Source organism: Megalobrama amblycephala, linkage group LG9 (assembly GCF_018812025.1).
Source record: "Megalobrama amblycephala isolate DHTTF-2021 linkage group LG9, ASM1881202v1, whole genome shotgun sequence".
NCBI classification, from domain to species: Eukaryota; Metazoa; Chordata; class Actinopteri; order Cypriniformes; family Xenocyprididae; genus Megalobrama; species Megalobrama amblycephala.
In genome coordinates, this window is record NC_063052.1 from 23885490 (window position 1) to 23903846 (window position 18357).

The window sequence follows — 18357 nt, forward strand, 5'->3', positions numbered from 1 at the left end:
TGGTTGTAAGGTCATAATTAGGGTAGTTGATATGAAATACTTTTGTATTTTCTTGTAGAATTATTTAGCATCCAGTCTTAATCTTATTAACTGACTTGACGTAATAAAATGAACCAGTGGTTAAAGTTACAGGACTTAAATACTTACTTTCCTTTATATATTCATATGAATTTGAACATAAATTCATAAACCATGCATTTGAACATCCTGATGATGATTAAAAACAGAAAAAATTAAGCAGCAAAAACAAACTGTTTTCAATAATGTTTCTTGAGCACCAAATTAGCATGTAGAATAATATCTGAAGGATCATGTGACAATGAAGACTGGATTAATAGCTACTGAAAATTCAGCTTTGCCATCACTGGAATAAATTACATTTTAAAATATATTAAAATAGAAACAGTTCTTTTAAATTGTAGTATCTTGGTTACTGTTGTAACCCTCATTCCCTGATGGAGGTAATGGAGACGTTATGTCGACTGACAAATGGGGTCTCACTTAGGAGCTTTTTTTTTTAGAAAAATGGCCAATGGAATTGGCGAGTGGAATTTGCATGCCAAGCCACTCCCCCATACATGCGGGTATATAAGATGGTGGCACACATACACTCATTAGGTTTATGCTGAGAACCCTTGCCATTCAGCTAGGGTAGTCCAGGGTTGTGGCAGGAGGGACATAACATCTCCATCAGGAAATGAGGGTTACAACAATAACCAAGACATTCCCTAACTGTCGTCATTACAATATGTCAACTGACAAATGGGGTCCTTATGGAAAGCGCCACAAAAACTGAACTGTGTTGGTGATGCAGATGCTGACAAGCAGTAATGTGCCCTTTTAGCAACTGTTCTCACTAAGTCGTAACCTACACAACACCCCATGTAAGCCCGAAATCCTAGTCCTCCATGCCTATGGGGTGGAAGGGACAGGGCTTACTATGGAGACGGTTATTAGCTGCTTTTCCTTTTGTATGTTTACTTCATGGGAAAAGTGCTTTGGCTCTCTTCCCATTTTATTTTCAGACATGACGTGTGTGTTAATGCTGAGGAAGCCTACCTAGTCCAGGTGGAGAGGGACGTTATGGGGTCCACATCTTACCTGTAAGGAGGAACATGTGGAAATACACATATGGACCAGGCATGCATCTCAAGTCCTGGGCCTGGCATCGGACGCCTCCGCCATGTCTGACTGCCAAAGGTTGCCTGGAGGATACTCAATCCAGGGTTCCCTGCTAACTGGGGAACTCTCATGGAGAGCAGAGAAGGCACTCACAACCCCTCCTTGGAGGGGAATGGCGCTGCAAGCGAGACACCGAGCCAGCCTTCCCGCTTACCTGTTTGTACCCAACACACGGGAAGAAACCAGCTCAAGCCAGAGAATATAGAATCTCAAGAAGGTGTTAGGTGTCGCCTAGCCCACAGATCTGCAGATGTCTAACAGAGAGGCCCCGCACCAATGCCGAGGAGGAAGCATCACTCCTAGTGGAGTGAGCCCTCGCTCCGAGGGGGCACAGCACGCCTTGGGATTGGTACACCAAGGTAATGGCATCCACAATCCAGTGGGCCAACTTCTGCTTAAAGTCAGCCTTTCCCTTCTGCTGACCTCCAAAGCAGGCAAAGAGCTGCTCAAACCTTCTGAAGCTCTGCGTGTGATCCATATAAATGTGCAGGGTGCGAGCGGAACACAGCGACTCAAGGACTGGGTCTGCCTCCTCCAGGAGTAGCGCTTGCAAGTTCACCACCTGGTCCCAGAAGGGAGTAGTGGGAACTCTGGGCACGTATCGGGACTAAGGTCTCAGGATCACAGGAGAAAAGGCTGGCCTGAATTCAAGGCATGAATCGCTGACTGCTGCCTGCAGGTCCCCCACCCTCTTGATGGAGTTGAGCCTGGTCAGAAGCGCTGTCTATAGAGACAGGATCTTAACCTCAACTGACTCAAGTGGGTCAAAGCTCTCTGCAGACCCAAAAGGACTACAGAGAGATCCAGGAGGGGATGAGGTGTGGCCTGGGAGTATATTGCCTCCTGGCACCTCTCAGGAAACTGGTGATCGGGTTGTGTACCATCCACTGCAATGTGATGTGCTGCAATGGCAGCAACATACACTTTCAAGGTGGAGGGAGACAGCCTCTGCTCCAGCCTCTCATGCAGAAAGCACAGAACCCTCAAAAGTAAACCAAAGAAACTGTCTGTTTCAAGACAGAATCGAGACGTGGAAGTACATGTCGTTCAGGTCGATCACTGCAAACCAATCTTGGGGGGCAAATGCACATGAGAATTAATTTCTGTATTAGCATCTTGAACGGGAGCTTGTGAAGGCCCCGGTTCAAGACTTGCAGATCCAAGATCGTCAATAACCCACCGCCTTTCTTGGGTATGATAAAGTAAAAGCTGTAAAACCCTGACTTCATCTCGGCTCGAGGGACAGGCTCTATTGCGTCCTCCACCAAGAGGACCGCAATCTCCACACGCAGGTCTGGGATGTCTTTGCCTGCCACCATGGTAAATAGGACCCATTTGAACCTGGGGGGATGCCTGGTAATCTGAATCACATAGCTGAGTCTGATTGTTCAAATGAGCCAAACTTGCTCTTTCAGGGAAATTTTTGTGAATGGCGAAAACACCACTGAATGTATCCTTTCACTGGCAAGAGAGATCTCCTCTGTTGCACGCTCTTTTTTTGAATGCTCTTTTTCATAGGTGCATACAACCACACGTGCCATCATATTATATACCCATATGTATAGGGGCAACCTGGTCTCATGGAAAGACGTACCTGTGGGAATGTTTTCGCGAGTCGCAAAAATACGTACCAATGTGTACATTTCACTGCAGTTTCCAACAGAAATGAACACTAGAGGCAGTAAAACAGCAAGCGCTTTTAATAGTTTTCATGCACCGTTATGATTACAGGGTCAGATTATGGATTAATAAAGACTTGATTTCACGTCTCCTTGCACAATATTATGTTATGACTTCAAAATGCTTTATACCAAAGTGAACTATTTGTAAACAAATATACTTTGCATCGCTTAACCAGCTCCATATGTTTCGCTTTTCTGACATAACAAGCTTGCTCGGTAGCTCAGCTGATACAGAGTTGTACTTAGGACAAGGAAGCCTTGGATACGAATCCGGGGAAAAACAAGTCATGGTAAAAGAGCTCAAAGATGAGAGATCAAAACAAGCTAAAACAGCAAGATTACGGATGCTTTTTATGTCACATTTGCTTTTGTTAAAGGGATAGTTTACCTAAAAATCTAAATTATCCCATGATTTACTCACCTTCAAGCCATCCTAGGTTTATATGACAATCTTCTTTCAGACGAACACAATCTGAGATATATTTAAAAATATCTTTAGTCCTCCAAGGTTTATAAAGGTTGTGAATGGTAACCCACAATCTGAAGACAGAAAAAATTATATTCAATAATATTAATTTATATATCAAATATTTATTAAATGTTTATTAAAATTAAAACACCGTTGCTGTAACTGAAAGCACACTTTTATATTAAAGGGGTCATGAACTGCGTTGTTTTATCGTTTTATAATGTTTCCTGTGGTGCACTTATAATGTTAGTATGCTTTTTACATCCAAAATGATCATAATTCATAAATAAAAGGCATTTTTCCTACCCTGATTTTAGCCCTCTGGTTTGCACACTCTGTTTTAAGGGGCGTGTCTGCTGTGAGACTTCAGTGTAAACGCCCACTACTGTGATTGGCTAACATCTTTCCATTTGAAATAGCCAAGTATTACTCTCTCTTTTGGCGCGTTTTTATTATTACAGCTCTCAAGGTTAACTAATCGTGAAAAGTGTTGCATTACATTTAGATCTATGGTATTATATTTAGATCGTGGCATGAAAGGTTGCAGAGATAAACACTGTGTAGCCAATCACAGACATGTTGAGCGCATGAAAGCAGTGATCTCATCATTGCAACTTAATTTCTGTACACTAACAAATGCTTTCATCTTCACTAACAGTGCAAACGCGATATAACTAAGAGATTTGTTGAATTAAATGGGAGTTTTGCGCGTGTCAGTCACGATAAACTTGCGCTGTTTGATTGACAGCTTCAGTGATTGCAAAGGGAGCTTTCTTTGATCGCTTTCTTTATATAATTTAATCACCATTAAATAACAGATTATTTTCATCCTAAGAGAAACAACGCAAGTTGCCATTTAGTCACGGGTTTGATTTACTGACACACACACACAAAGAACATCAGACAGTACATGAATCATTACATATCAGATCAGGCATTAGATTTAACACAGTTACCTACATGTTGCATTACTGTCGAGTCCAGGCACTGCACAATATTTTGTAAGTTTATTACTTGGTAGCTCGATCTGGTTTAGCACCACGTAGGCCTATGTTACTTAGGCTACCTATTCTATTGCATGGCATGCGCGAGTCGGTGGGCGGGGCTAAACAGGCAGTGATAAAGTAGGCGTTGATCTTCTTCTGCAGAGGCGGTGCTTGCTGCCCTTTGACGTCATAGATCCCCACTTTGAAAATCCTGTCGTTTGCTGGGTCTGGTGTCAATAAAAGCTTTTATTGGACTAACAAGGAAGTTTTCAGCTCTGAAACTTACAGGATATTCTTATAGTATGATGACCTCTAATAAAAGCAAAAGCTCAAGGAAAATTTGATTTCTCAGTTCATCACACCTTTAAAACTCAAAAACCCTTGAACAAACCTCTATGTTTTCTATGAAAGGGGATTGAAAGGTTCACATGTTGCAGTTGTTCGATAAAACCGCAGTGTGCAGATTTTTTTTACTGTTTTTTCCGTCAAATAATTTAGCTAGTGATATATACCTTTACATGTATTTAGGGTTTCATTGTACTTAACTACCTTTTGAAAGCATGAGTTTTGTTTACTTATTTACTCATGAAAGCTTCAATCTTGGGAGTTTTCACGAGTAAAAATGCAAACATTCCGTCTTCTCTTTCTCTCTCTGTCTCACACACTTATTCAGAGCTCAGCACTGCAGGTGTAAGATACTCATTGGTATGCCAATGCAGAAGTGGGGATAGGATAGCTGTATTGTAATAATCTGGCTCTAAAGATGGTTCTCTTTGTATTCTCATAACAGCACAGAGTTCAGATTTTGTCTGCCGCACCACACACTGAGATTCTGCACAAAAGCAGTTTGGAACTAAAACCTTTCTAAAACGTTCACATACTGTGCTGGTGACATTTTAGAGAAAGTAATAGATACGGGCCAAGAAAAAGACAGAGAGAGCAAAATTAAGAGCTGATGTCTCAATATGTTTATTTAAGAGCTGAATCCCTTGATCAGCTCAGCGTTGGCACTTTACCTTGCTGCTCTCAGCTTTACTTGAAAATAACCACCACTTACAGCAGATTAACTAATTCTCTAAATGCTTGGAAACAAGCCACTTTAAATTAAGCCTTTGACAATTATATCAAGTGGCTAAATGAGCAGATGTGCAACCTGTTCATTTAAAGCTGGTTAAAAGAAATTACCAATCTAATACTCAATAGCATTGTTGATTGAGTCCAAAAATTTGTAGGTGATGTTGGACAGTCAAGGACATCTTCAGACAGATGGGAAAACAGTTATTTTAGGTGACATGTCCTTGAATAAACATGAACTGGTTTGTTTAATATTCATGACTTCTTTACACTCAATACACCACAGACAGCAATGTCTCCTCTCCGCAGTGAAAACTCATTTTGAATTCAGATTCAGAGTTACGGAGCCGTAGTTACGTTTTATTCATGTTGTGAGACTTACTTATCAATATATGTATAAAACAGGGCAGTTAAAACATCATGTTATGTTGAAAGCTCACAATCACTCTGCTGTTTTGCTTTTTTTCTGCTGTTGTGAGCCCCATCTGTTGTAAACCTTGATACAATTGCATAAACCCAAATTATGTAAATGATGTCATAAAATTATTCTAGAATGAAAGAATAGGAGTTATGAAAGTACAATTGTGAGATAACTTACAGTAAGTGGGTTATGTTTTGTTTCTCAAAGCGATAAACAATGTTTTTGTGTAGATTTTGACACAGTCATTTTTCATTTAAGCACTTTATTAAATCTTTGACAAATATTGATGTAACGGCCCAAAGGAAACCAAAAGAGTGCATGCCAGCCGTGATCGATTCATAATGAACTCGGAGACATTTGTTTTAATTACACATTTGGAGTCAATTAATAATATTTTGCAAAAAATGTTTCATTTTAGAAGGCCAATGGCAATCTTTTATTTTATATTATTTCAGTTTTGTTTCGTTTTGCTTCGTTTCATTTCATTTTGCTGTTTCGTTGTGTCTGGAGCCCAGGGTAAAAGAAACACACCATCTCTTCATCTGTCTTTTGGGGATGTTTCCAAACTTTATATTGAGAAGAGGTGCAGGTGTCAGTTTTGCATATTGAGTTATTGCTTGTTCTCGCTTCTTCAGCTGAAAAGTCAACCACAGCATCTCTGTATTAATATTTTAAATGGCCTTCAAATTTTGATTACCACCCGCTTATGTCCTGGCATCAATGATTCATTAACAGCAATGCTACAGTGTGCTGTTTTCCTGCCACTCCTGCCACACACCAACACTCGCAATGACACATATACACAGCGTACAGGCACGAGTGTTATATATTTAAAACAACAGCATGACAAAGGATATTAAAATTTAAGAAGTGTTATGATAACAAGACGACCTGCTGCAGTTTGTCTGTACATTTGTATGACTGTCACAAATATTAGATATTAAATCTTTAGATTCCTCATCTTGTTCCAGATTCAGCATTGACTAGATAAAAGATCTTCTCAATGAACTGTGACATTTCAGTCTCACTATAGCAAGAAAAGCTGATGCTGTTTACATTTTGGCTGCATTTGTGATGCTATTAATTATCTCAGTGTTTGGTGTTTGGACCCACTGTTTGCTTTGTGTGCATTTTTACACCCTGTACAATAATTTGTGAGATGCTACTATTCAGGGTTGCCAGGTTTTCACAACAAAACTCAACCAATTGCTACTCAAAACTAGCCCATAATAGCTCATTCGTGTTTCGTGGTGTAAAATCTGCGGGGGTTTTGGGGGGGGGGGGTTCACATTCTAGGGACTAAATATCACATTATTGGGTTTGACTCAAAGACTACACAATTTTTTCCAGTATTGTTCCATTAAAAATATCTAGAAATAATATCGGATAATAAGACTTAAATAAAAAAATTATAACTAATAATTATTTTCTTATTCTATTAGCAAGGCATTTTTTCCTTGTATTAGTCACACTACATTTTTCTTAAAACAAGAAAAAACAAATTGCCAATGGGGTAAGAACACAAACGATATTCGGTATTTAAATTTGCATTATTGCAGGTGCATCATAAGAAGAATATTGCATAAGTTTTTGTGTACTGTATGTTCCCGTGTGTGTGTGTGTGTGTGTATGTGTGCGTGCTTTTGTGATTTATGAGGACACAAATTTGTATAATGACATGGGTATTACACTGGTATTACAATGTAACATGAAATTTCATGAATATTTAATGAATATTAATTCATATTTCATGAATATTTAAAATAGCTTTAAAGACATACTAAACAATGTTTTATTAAAAATGTAAAAGTGCAGAATGTTTTCTGTGATGGGTAGGTTTAGGGGTAGGGGTAGTGTTGGGGGATAGAATGTACAGTTTGTACAGTATAAAAACCATTACGCCTATGGAATGTCCTCAATTTGATAGCAAAACAAACGTGTGTGTGTGTGTGTGTGTGTGTGTGTATGTGTGACCTTTAGTACTGTTATTGGAAACTACTTGGCACAGGATATTTATCACAGTCTCAAACCTTCTTGCACAAAGCTAAAATTAATCATATATTTATTTACCTCATAAAACATGTAGATCAGCATCTTATAAATCCTATAAATGTAGGATAATGGTGGTTCTGTGTTTCAAAAAGCGGTTATATTTAAATTCATTCTGCTGTATCATAAACATGATGTGTATTGTCAATTCTATGTGATTAGCTTTTTTACACATTTTTTTCTTGTTGTAGTGTACAGTATGGGACTGGGATTCTAACGGCAAACACGACTTCATAGGAGAATTTCAAACCACATTCAAGGAGATGAAGTCAGCCATGGATGGGAAGCTGGTATAAACATACTCACATACACAGTCACAAAACAGATCCTACTTCCAAAATTCTCTCATCAACACAATAATTTGACGCAATACAATTGTTCACCATCCATAAATAACATGACTTTTGAACTGTTTCATATAGTTATTTAGAATTATACCTATTTATACCTACATATTCCATTGCATTAGCAAGGAAACACTACTAAGACACTTGGGGGTGGAACCCTGAAAAGGACATTATAACATTTATAAAGCACTGAATATACCCTGAAGCACAGGGAACAGAGTAAGAGCAATAGCATGCATTCTTCATAACTCCAGCTTATGGAAATGTGCAAAGAAGAAAGCCTTCATTAATAAAAACTCATATCACATCATCTTGACTGGAGCTTGCCCAAGGGCATGAGGAAGGCTGTGGAAATTCAAAGAACAAGACCAGATTCTGTGGTCTGATGTAGCCAAAATTGAACCTTTGAGCCTCAATGCTAAGCACCTTAAAACACCCTAGCAACTGCATATTCACAGTCTACCACTCGGAACACTTAGCAACACTTTGGCAACCGCTTATAATGCCCTCGGAACAAGTCCGAACACCTTAGAGGCTTAGTTGATAAATTAAATTTCTGTCATTATTTACTCACCCTCATGTTGTTCCATACCCGTAAGACCTTTGTTCATCTTCGGAACACAAACTAAGATATTTTTTGATAAAATCTGATGGCTCAGTGAGGCCTCCATTGCTAGCAAGATAGATAATTAACAGATCCCCAAAAAGCTACTTAAGGCATATTTAAAGCAGTTCATGTGACTACGGTGGTTCAACCTTAAAGTTATGAAGTTGTGCACAGTTGTGCAGTTGTGCATGTCCCCTTTAAATGCTCACGCTCTCCGCCCCCAAGCTCACAACTCTATAATACATTGCATAAACAAAGTTCACACAGCTAATATAACCCTCAAAATGGATCTTTACAAAGTGTTTGTCATGCAGCATATCAGATCATGTAAGTATAGTATTTATTTGGATGTTTACATTTGATTCTGAATGAGTTTGATAGCATGCTGTGGCTAACAGGGCTAAAGCTAACATTACACACTGTTGGAGAGATTTATAAAGAATTAAGTTGTGTTTATGAATTATACAGACTGCAAGTGTTTAATAATGAAAATAACGATATGGCTCTGGTCTCCGTGAATACAGTATGAAACAATGGTAACTTTAACCACATTTAACAGTACATTAGCAACATGCTAACAAAGCATTTAGAAAGACAATTTACAAATATCGCTAAAACTATCATGATATCATGGATCATGTCAATGATTATTGCTCCATCTGCCATTTTTCGCTATTGTCCTTGCTTGCTTACCTGCATAAAGTCTGTTGATTTGGCTGTGCTGCTCCAGACGTTAATACTGGCTTGTCTAATGCCTTGAACATGGACTGGTATATGCAAAATTTGGAGGCGTACATATTAATGATCCAGACTGTTGCGTCACAGTCGGTGTTATGTTGAGATTTGCCTGTTCTTCAGAGGTCTTTTGCACAAATCAAATTTACATAAGAAGGAGGAACCAATGGTGTTTGAGACTCACTGTATGTCATTTCCATGTATAGAACTCTAATTATTTAACTATGCCGAGGTAAATTCAATTTTCAATTCTAGGGCACCTTTAATAAAGTCATTATTTTGGGTATTTGAAGTATTCTCTTCACTTCATAATATTAAGGTTGAACCACTGTAGTCACATTAACTGTTTTAAATATTTACACCACTTTAGTAGCTTTCTGGGCTTCTGAAAGTGTAAATTATCTTGCTGGCAATGGAGGCCTCACTGATATATATATAAAAAAAATATCTTAAATTATCTATAATATCTTAAAATATATAAAAATATCTTAATTTGTGTTCTGAAGATGAATGAAGGTCTTACAGGTGGAATGACCTGAGGGTGAATAATTAATGACAGAATTTTCATTTTTGGGTGAACTAACCCTTTAACAACCACATAGCAACACTCTGGCAACCAACGAAAATTTAGAAAAGTATAGCAATGGGCTATCAACCACTCTGAACACCTTAGCAATCACATAGCAACACTCTGGCAACCAACCAGATCACACTAGCAACTGCATAGCAACAGGCTAAGTAACAACCACATAGCAACATTCTGGCAACCAACCAGAACACCTATCAACAGCATAGCAACAGGCTAACAACTGCAACCACTTCGAACACCTTAGCAACATCCTGGCAACCAACCAGAACAGCTTAGCAACTGCATAGCAATGGGCTAACAACTGCAAAGCAACACTCTGGCAACCAACCAGAACACCCTAGCAACTGCATAGCAACAGACTAACCGCTCTGAATATCTTAACAACACCCTGGCATGGCAGCAAGCTTTGCACAGGCAAGCACCATTCACATTTGTTTGAGAAATCGATTAATCTTTTTGTTCTTAATTAGAATACTTAAGCAAAATATCATTTTTTCCCATTTGATATATATATATATAATTAAATACAACCAATAAAACTAGATAATTCTATAGTGGAGTCAACAGAAGCAAATCTCTGCATCATCTAGTGAGTGTGATGTTTGGGTGTCCACATACTTTTGATTGTAGATTATATATACAAAAACACACACACACATTATTACCATGCCGCACACACTCTTATGGATCAGTCTATAGTGTCTGAATGAGTTCACTCTGTTTAGTCACTTCTCTCATTCGAAATCTATTACCGGCTGTGCTGATTAGTAGTTATTGTGTGGCTTTAAATTCCAATAACTTCATATTCACAGTCATCCCTTTGAATGCTCAGAGGAGCAAAGTCGACAGGCTTCAACATACGCTTCTCGTTGTGTTGGTTAATCAGTGCAATACCTCATCAGTCAGCGCATGCTGATTGCACTGCTAGCGGGATTCACAAACAGGTGCTTCATTTTCAGCAGGAAACTCAGATCTTTCGGTCTCAAGGGGTGGTAGAAAACATCTCGCATGCTCTTCAATAAGTAGACCTGATTTGCGGCCTTTAGAATAGGCTAAGATAATTGTGCTTGCATCATTTTAAAAAACCTCATGGATTTGAGACTGAAATCTTTGGATTGTTGGCATCACTAGGTTTTCCATGAGCTTTTGTATTCACACTAGAAATGTAAATTAAATGAAGACCTGTTTGGCTTTGATAGACATATGTTTTTTTGTCCTGACAGGCATTATCACAAGAGAAACTACAAACTGATCTTGGCCAAAAGGTGACTTATTAACACTGACATGCTTGTGAAAGTCTCGCCAGCACTGCTAGCTTACAGCCAATCACTCTCACATTTTCTGAAAGCTCAACTGCAGACACTATGTTATACTGAGTCTTTTAGACATCCGTCTGTCAATGTGCCTCTTAGCCTGTGGGCATAATCCTCTCATACAGATATATCACAAGCACATCTCAGACCAGATGAAAGACCTGCAAGACCAGGCAATCCATCTTGTGGCTCAATGGAGTTCACTGCAAAGCTGAATGAATGGCATAGTGCTGTAGTTTTGTTTCACTAACATTTTTCTGACAGATGCAGTGGGAGTGTATTAATCCTAAGTACCAAGTGAAGAAGAAGAACTACAGAAATTCTGGAATGGTAATTCTTACCCTGTGCAAGGTGAGTAATTTTCACACTTTTTATCTGGCAGTAAATAAATAAATTAAGGATTTTGGATCTTAAGCAGGAAGTGTAAATCAAGCCTACTTTAACACCATTATGACTGTCATTTTGGCTAGAAAATAGAAAATATGCTTTTTTTTTTCTTTTCTTTTTTTTAATACAATATCTGGTCCATTTATTAGGTTGGAAATGCTTTGTATGTAGATCTGCACATTGCATGAATCAAGTTCTACAAAGGTTATTGGTAACCTATGGCAGCATTATAATGCCATTAATGACCGAGCGCACAACTGATGCTTGCGCGCGCAGTAAATCGCTCTTCTCCGAGTGTTCCACACCAGTTTTTTGACCTGAGGGAGGGGTTCTAGACGACGTCGAATTTTTTATTTACATTTTTGAAGAGGTGCACGTCAGGCTACGTCGTAGGCTAAAGGCTGATTTATACTTCTGCGTCAAGTGTACGCCGTAGCTACGTCGTAGGCTGTTTGTACCACGCGTAGCCTACGACATAGCCTGACGTGCACCTCTTCAAAAATGTAACAATGCGTCAATTCTACGCGGACCGCTAGCGCTGTGATTGGTCTACTAGAACCCCTCCCTCAGGTCAAAAAACTGGCGTGGAACACTCGAAGAGCGAGCGTTTACAACTTCCATAGGAATGAAAAACACACTCTGTTTCAGGGGACACATGCAGTCAAACTGCAACAAAAGTCGTTACCTATTTGCCGCTTCTATGCCGTTTCTATTTGTAAGCTTCTCTGACAACGTACAAAGCTCCTTCTTCTTCGGCTTTTGCCTTGATACTCAACATGACCGCGGACACTGCCTACTAGTGGTCTGCATGCACGTCGACGCGGACAACGACGCAGAAGTATAAATGAAAACAGACGCATAGCCTACAGCGCAGAGGCTCCGGCGTAGGTCCGACGCAGAAGTATAAATCAGCCTTAACGCTGCATTCACACGAGGCATCAGCGTCAATGCTTGACGGAGGGCGTGTCAGAAGCTTGTGTTGATGCTACAGTTATAGTGATAACAGCCAATCACATTACTTTCCAGTGTTGCACAAACGCAGTTGGCTAGCGACTGCTCTAGGGAATTTGCATAGGGTGATCTGATTGGATGACACCTGCGTTGGTACTTGAAAAGTTGAGAAATCTTCAACTTCTGCCGCTTGCAACGCGAGTGAAGCGACGCGACGGAACCCACAATTCAGTTTGGCAATGCATGACGTCGCCCATTCAAAGTAAATGAGAAGCGTTAATGTCAACACCCCGTGTGAATGCAGCGTAAGATTGGTGCAAACAGCCTACGCCGTAGCTATGCCGTACACTCGACACAGAAGTATAAATCAGCCTTAACAGATCTACACGCGAGGAAACGGGAACCCGCAAGCTCATTTTAAACCCGCGCGCGTGCATGACATCTCCTCTGCGCACAAATCAAGCCCTCGCGTGCTCAGACACGACTCACAGCACGCACGTCATCACTTCCCACACTCGCGCTCGATCTTCTATTTCGTTCGCGCAAACACTTTTTATTTTTGACAGTCGTGGGGCGGGACTTTACTTATTTCAGTGTAACCTCAAATGTCATTGGTCAATTCAGTTTTTCCGGAAGTCTGTTGTGATTGGACGCCTGTTGTAAAACGATTAGACATGGCTTCATCAATGGACCAGATGCAAGTGGGTTAAACTTTATTGACTGATTGATTGCATTATTATTATAATATGTCCTTACCAGATACTATATTAACTTTATTTATTATTATTGTTATGGGGCTGTAGCTGCTGGGGAAAAATTAGAACACATAGTTATATAGTATATTTGCTGTAGTTCACATTACCACTATATTTCCACTAAACAGCATCTATGTTTACCCAGCCAAAATTAGCCCTTTATCAGTTCTGATAACTATAGAAATGTGAAAAGTGTCCATTAAATAGTTGTAATTATGATTCTAAATCCAAAATTGATAAAAAAGATAAATGTTCGCTCATTATAATGCCGCCATAGTAACCATCTATGTTTTTGATTGACAGTGTAATTGTGCATTCATATGCAGTATCTCACAGAAGTGAGTACACCCCTCACATTTTTGTAAATATTTTATTATATCTTTTCATGTGACAACACTGAAGAAATGACACTTTGCTACAATGTAAAGTATAACAGTGTAAATTTGCTGTCCCCTCAAAATAACTCAACACACAGCCATTAATGTGAGTACGTTAAAGTGAGTACACCCCTAAGTGAAAATGTCCAAATTGGGCCCAAAGTGTCAATATTTTGTGTGCCCACCATTATTTTCCAGCACTGCCTTAACCCTCTTGGGCATGGAGTTCACCAGAGCTTCACAGGTTGCCACTGGTGTCCTCCACTCCTCCATGATGACATCACAGAGATGGTGGATATTAGAGACCTTGCGCTCCTCCACCTTCCGTTTGAGGATGCCCCACAGATGCTCAATAGGGTTTAGGTCTGGAGACATGCTTGGCCAGTCCATCACCTTTACCCTCAGCTTCTTTAGCAAGGCAGTGGTCGTCTTGGAGGTGTGTTTGGGGTCTTTATCATGTTGGAATACTGCCCTGCGGCCCAGTCTCCGAAGGGAGGGGATCATGCTCTGCTCATTTATGGTTCCCTCAATGAACTGTAGCTCCCCAGTGCCGGCAGCACTCATGCAGCCCCAGACGATGACACTCCTACCACCATGCTTGACTGTAGGCAAGACACACTCCTCACCTGGATGCCGCCACACACTCTTGACACCATCTGAACCAAATAAGTTTATCTTGGTCTCATCAGAACACAGGGCATGGTTCCAGTAATCCATGTCCTTAGTCTGCTTGTCTTCAGCAAACTGTTTGCAGGCTTTCTTGTGCATCATCTTTAGAAGAGGCTTCCTTCTGGTACGACAGCAATGCAGACCAATTTGATGCAGCGTGCGGCATATGGTCTGAGCACTGACAGGCTGATCCCCCATGCCTTCAACCTCTGCAGCAATGCTGGCAGCACTCATACGTCTATTTCCCAAACACAACCTCTGGATATGACGCTGAACATGTGCACTCAACTTCTTTGGTCGACCATGGCGAGGCCTGTTCTGAGTGGAATCTGTCCTGTTAAACCGCTGTATGGTCTTGGCCACCGTGTTACAGCTCAGTTTCAGGGTCTTGGCAATCTTCTTATAGCCTACACCATCTTTATGTAGAGCAACAATTCTTTTTTTCAGATCCTCAGAGAGTTCTTAGCCATGAGGTGCCATGTTGAACTTCCAGTGACCAGTATGAGAGAGTGAGAGCGATAACACCAAATTTAACACACCTGCTCCCCATTCACACCTGAGACCTTGTAACACTAACAAGTCACATGACACCGGGGAGAGGAAATGGCTAATTGGGCCCAATTTGGACATTTTTACTTAGGGGTGTACTCACTTTTGTGGCCAGCGGTTTAGACATTAATGGCTGTGTGTTGAGTTATTTTGAGGGAACAGCAAATTTACACTGTTATACAAGCTGTACACTTACTACTTTACATTGTAGCAAAGTGTAATTTCTTCAGTGTTGTCACATGAAAAGATATAATAAAATATTTACAAAAATGTGAGGGGTGTACTAACTTCTGTGAGATACTGTAAACAGTGTATTTGTGCATATGCATGTACGTGTAAGTGCTGTGACAAACTCCTGTACACTCCACTGTACACTGACACAATATTGTAGTATTTTACATTTTTCACATCTGTTGGTAGTTTGGCATGTATGTGGCTAATCATTTGATGTTTCTGTGGAGAGTTACTACACAAAAATACCATTTTTGAATTAACTGTTTGCTTTTGACAAATATGTGTGACATTTTGCATTTTCTGTGCGTGTTTTGTGATTTTGTGTGTAGTTGTAAGAATTTAAAAAAAAAAAACTGTTAATGCTTAATAGAAAATATGTGTCAGTATGTGTATGTGTCGTTCAGGTATTCCCTACGTTATGTGGACAAAATGTCCCCACAAGGATAGTAATTCAAGCAATTTTGATTCTTGTGGTGACATTTTTTGGCCCCCATTAGGAAAACAGCTTATAAATCATAATCTAAAATATGTTTTTTTCGAAAATGTAAAAATTCAGAAAGTTTTCTGTCAGGGTTGTGTTTAGGGGTAGGATTAGGGTTAGTTTGTACAGTATAAAAATAATATTGTCCATGGAAATTCCCCATAAAAAATGGAAACCCAACGTGTTTGTGTGTGTGTGTGTGTGTGTGTGTGTGTGTGTGTGTGTGTGTGTGTGTGTGTGTGTGTGTGTGTGTGTGTGTGTGTGTGTGTGTTTTAAAAACAGTTATGTATCCTAGCTATATTTATGTACAACTGGAACGATCCAGGACCAGAACTATCAGTTTAATAATGATTATTTTTATCTCTTTTTCAGATTATAAAGATGCACTCTTTCCTGGATTACATCATGGGAGGTTGTCAGATTCAGTTCACAGTAAGTGGTTTTGGATGGCATTTGGAAGGATTCTCTCCCCGCTTTTTTTTATCTTAATGTCATCTTAAGCTTTAAGAAAAAACTAACTCTACTCATTTACTATATAGGCTGAATCTTGTAAATCATTGACTCCATTGTTTTTCAGTTCAGTTCTGTAGGATTTTAAGTGAATAATTAAATTTTAGTCTGTTCATTACACAAAGCTATCGTATGATTTGAAATAAAGTGCACAAGTTATATATACACAATTTTTCATTATATTTATGCGTCTTTTTTAATGCTTGAAAGCTTTGGTCATTGAAATTGGATTGAATTCTTCAAAATTTTCCCTTTGTGTTACACTGAAGAAAGAATGACCGAATTTATGTTTAAATGTTGTTGTTCTGCAGGTGGCGATTGATTTCACTGCCTCAAATGGTGACCCTCGAAACAGCTGCTCCCTCCACTACATCCACCCTTATCAGCCCAATGAGTACCTCAAAGCGCTGATCGCTGTTGGGGAGATCTGCCAGGATTACGATAGGTGACCCACCAATCAATCCCTCAATCAGTCAGTCAGTCAACCAATAAATCAGCTAATCAATCATGCAACCAGTCAAGCAAACAGTCAATCCTTAAATTTTACCACATTAAATTGAACAGACTCTACTATTACTCTACTCTATCAGGAAATGTTTACACCAGTTATTTTCTCAGTACAGGCCATTAACCAAACGTTCAAACCATTAATCAATCAATTACACATTACATCAATCAATCAGGCATTCAGTCTTATGACTGCCTGCGCCTGTAGGATGCAGAGCTGTCATGTCAAGGATTGTCCTTCTACACTTCAATCACTCTCTCGCCCAAGATGTCACTTAAGCTTGGAGTCAATTATATTTGACCCCTCACAAAGTCATATCCCTGCTTACCTCATTGCTCATCTCTGGGGCTCAATACACACTCATTAATCCTTCCTCCTTCTGATCTGTTTCCAGCGACAAAATGTTTCCCGCTTTTGGCTTTGGAGCCCAAATCCCACCAGACTTCAAAGTAAGTTCATTATTTTTATATGTAAAATAAATAAATAAATAAATAAGAGCCTTTTTGATTTATGCTTTAAAGGGATAGTTCACCTAAAAATAAAATTCTGACATCATTTAGTTCACCCTCAAGTTGTTCCAAACCTCTTTCTTCTGCTAAACACAAAAGATGAATATTTTGAAGAATATGGGTAAACAAACAGTTTATGGACCTCACTGACTTCCATAGTATGGATAAAAATACTATGGAAGTCAATGGGGTCCATCAACTGTTTGTTACAGACATTCTTCAAAACATCTTCTTTTGTGTTCAGCAGAAGAAAGAAATCCATACAGGTTTGGAACAACTTGAGGGTGAGTAAATGGTTTTCATTTTTGGGTGAACTATCCCTTTAAGTACAAACAACTTTTATATGGAATTGTGTGTATTTTTTTAAATAACTTTGCTTTGCTTACTGTGATTCTAATTTTAATTTGACTGTTAGATTTATTACATAGTAGCAAGTTGAAATGAGTTTAAATTAGATTTACAATTAAGATCAAATTATATTTCATTCAATAATCCCCTTTCAATCTCCCTTATATATAATTTATTTTTTATTTTTTTATTTAATTTATTGATTGATTTGACTGACTCTGGTGAGATTTAATAGACTGAAATTGTAACCTGATTTTAAGACTGCAAGGAGTTTCCCATACAATAAAATAAATCGCCGGGGAAACCAGAGTGCTCCGAATCCCTCGCCGTTACCTGACAGGAGATTTCTGAATAATTCATGAACTGCTGATGCCCTTTTACAATAATCACTTCATCATTCCTGCTAATCTATGTCAATCGCTCAAAATCAGGTCATCTGATTGGTTGCCATGTTACAATCAGAGGTCATGGCCACAGCGTGGTTGGATGTGACTCTAAGAATGCATTTTATTTGACCGCAGTCTGAGCCACAGGGAAGCTCCATGTTTTATGCATGGCCTTATCCCATTCATTGGCTGCAATGACTGAATATAAATGAACTATGAAAACTTATGAATAAAATAAA

General features: G+C 39.2%; 1 protein-coding gene across 5 annotated transcripts in view; it reads left to right on the plus strand.

Moving 5' to 3' along the window:
* The window catches only part of cpne4b (copine IVb), a 42595-nt gene that overhangs the window by 18326 nt on the left and 5912 nt on the right, over positions 1 to 18357 (plus strand). For 4 of the 5 annotated variants that reach the window (XM_048202227.1, XM_048202224.1, XM_048202228.1 and 1 more), the window contains 6 exons: positions 8055 to 8153; positions 11365 to 11406; positions 11719 to 11805; positions 16230 to 16289; positions 16679 to 16812; positions 17270 to 17324. In XM_048202227.1, coding sequence (XP_048058184.1) covers positions 8055 to 8153; positions 11365 to 11406; positions 11719 to 11805; positions 16230 to 16289; positions 16679 to 16812; positions 17270 to 17324 — 477 coding nt within the window. The remainder of the gene's footprint in view (positions 1 to 8054; positions 8154 to 11364; positions 11407 to 11718; positions 11806 to 16229; positions 16290 to 16678; positions 16813 to 17269; positions 17325 to 18357) is intronic. The other variant, XM_048202226.1, reaches the window with a different exon arrangement.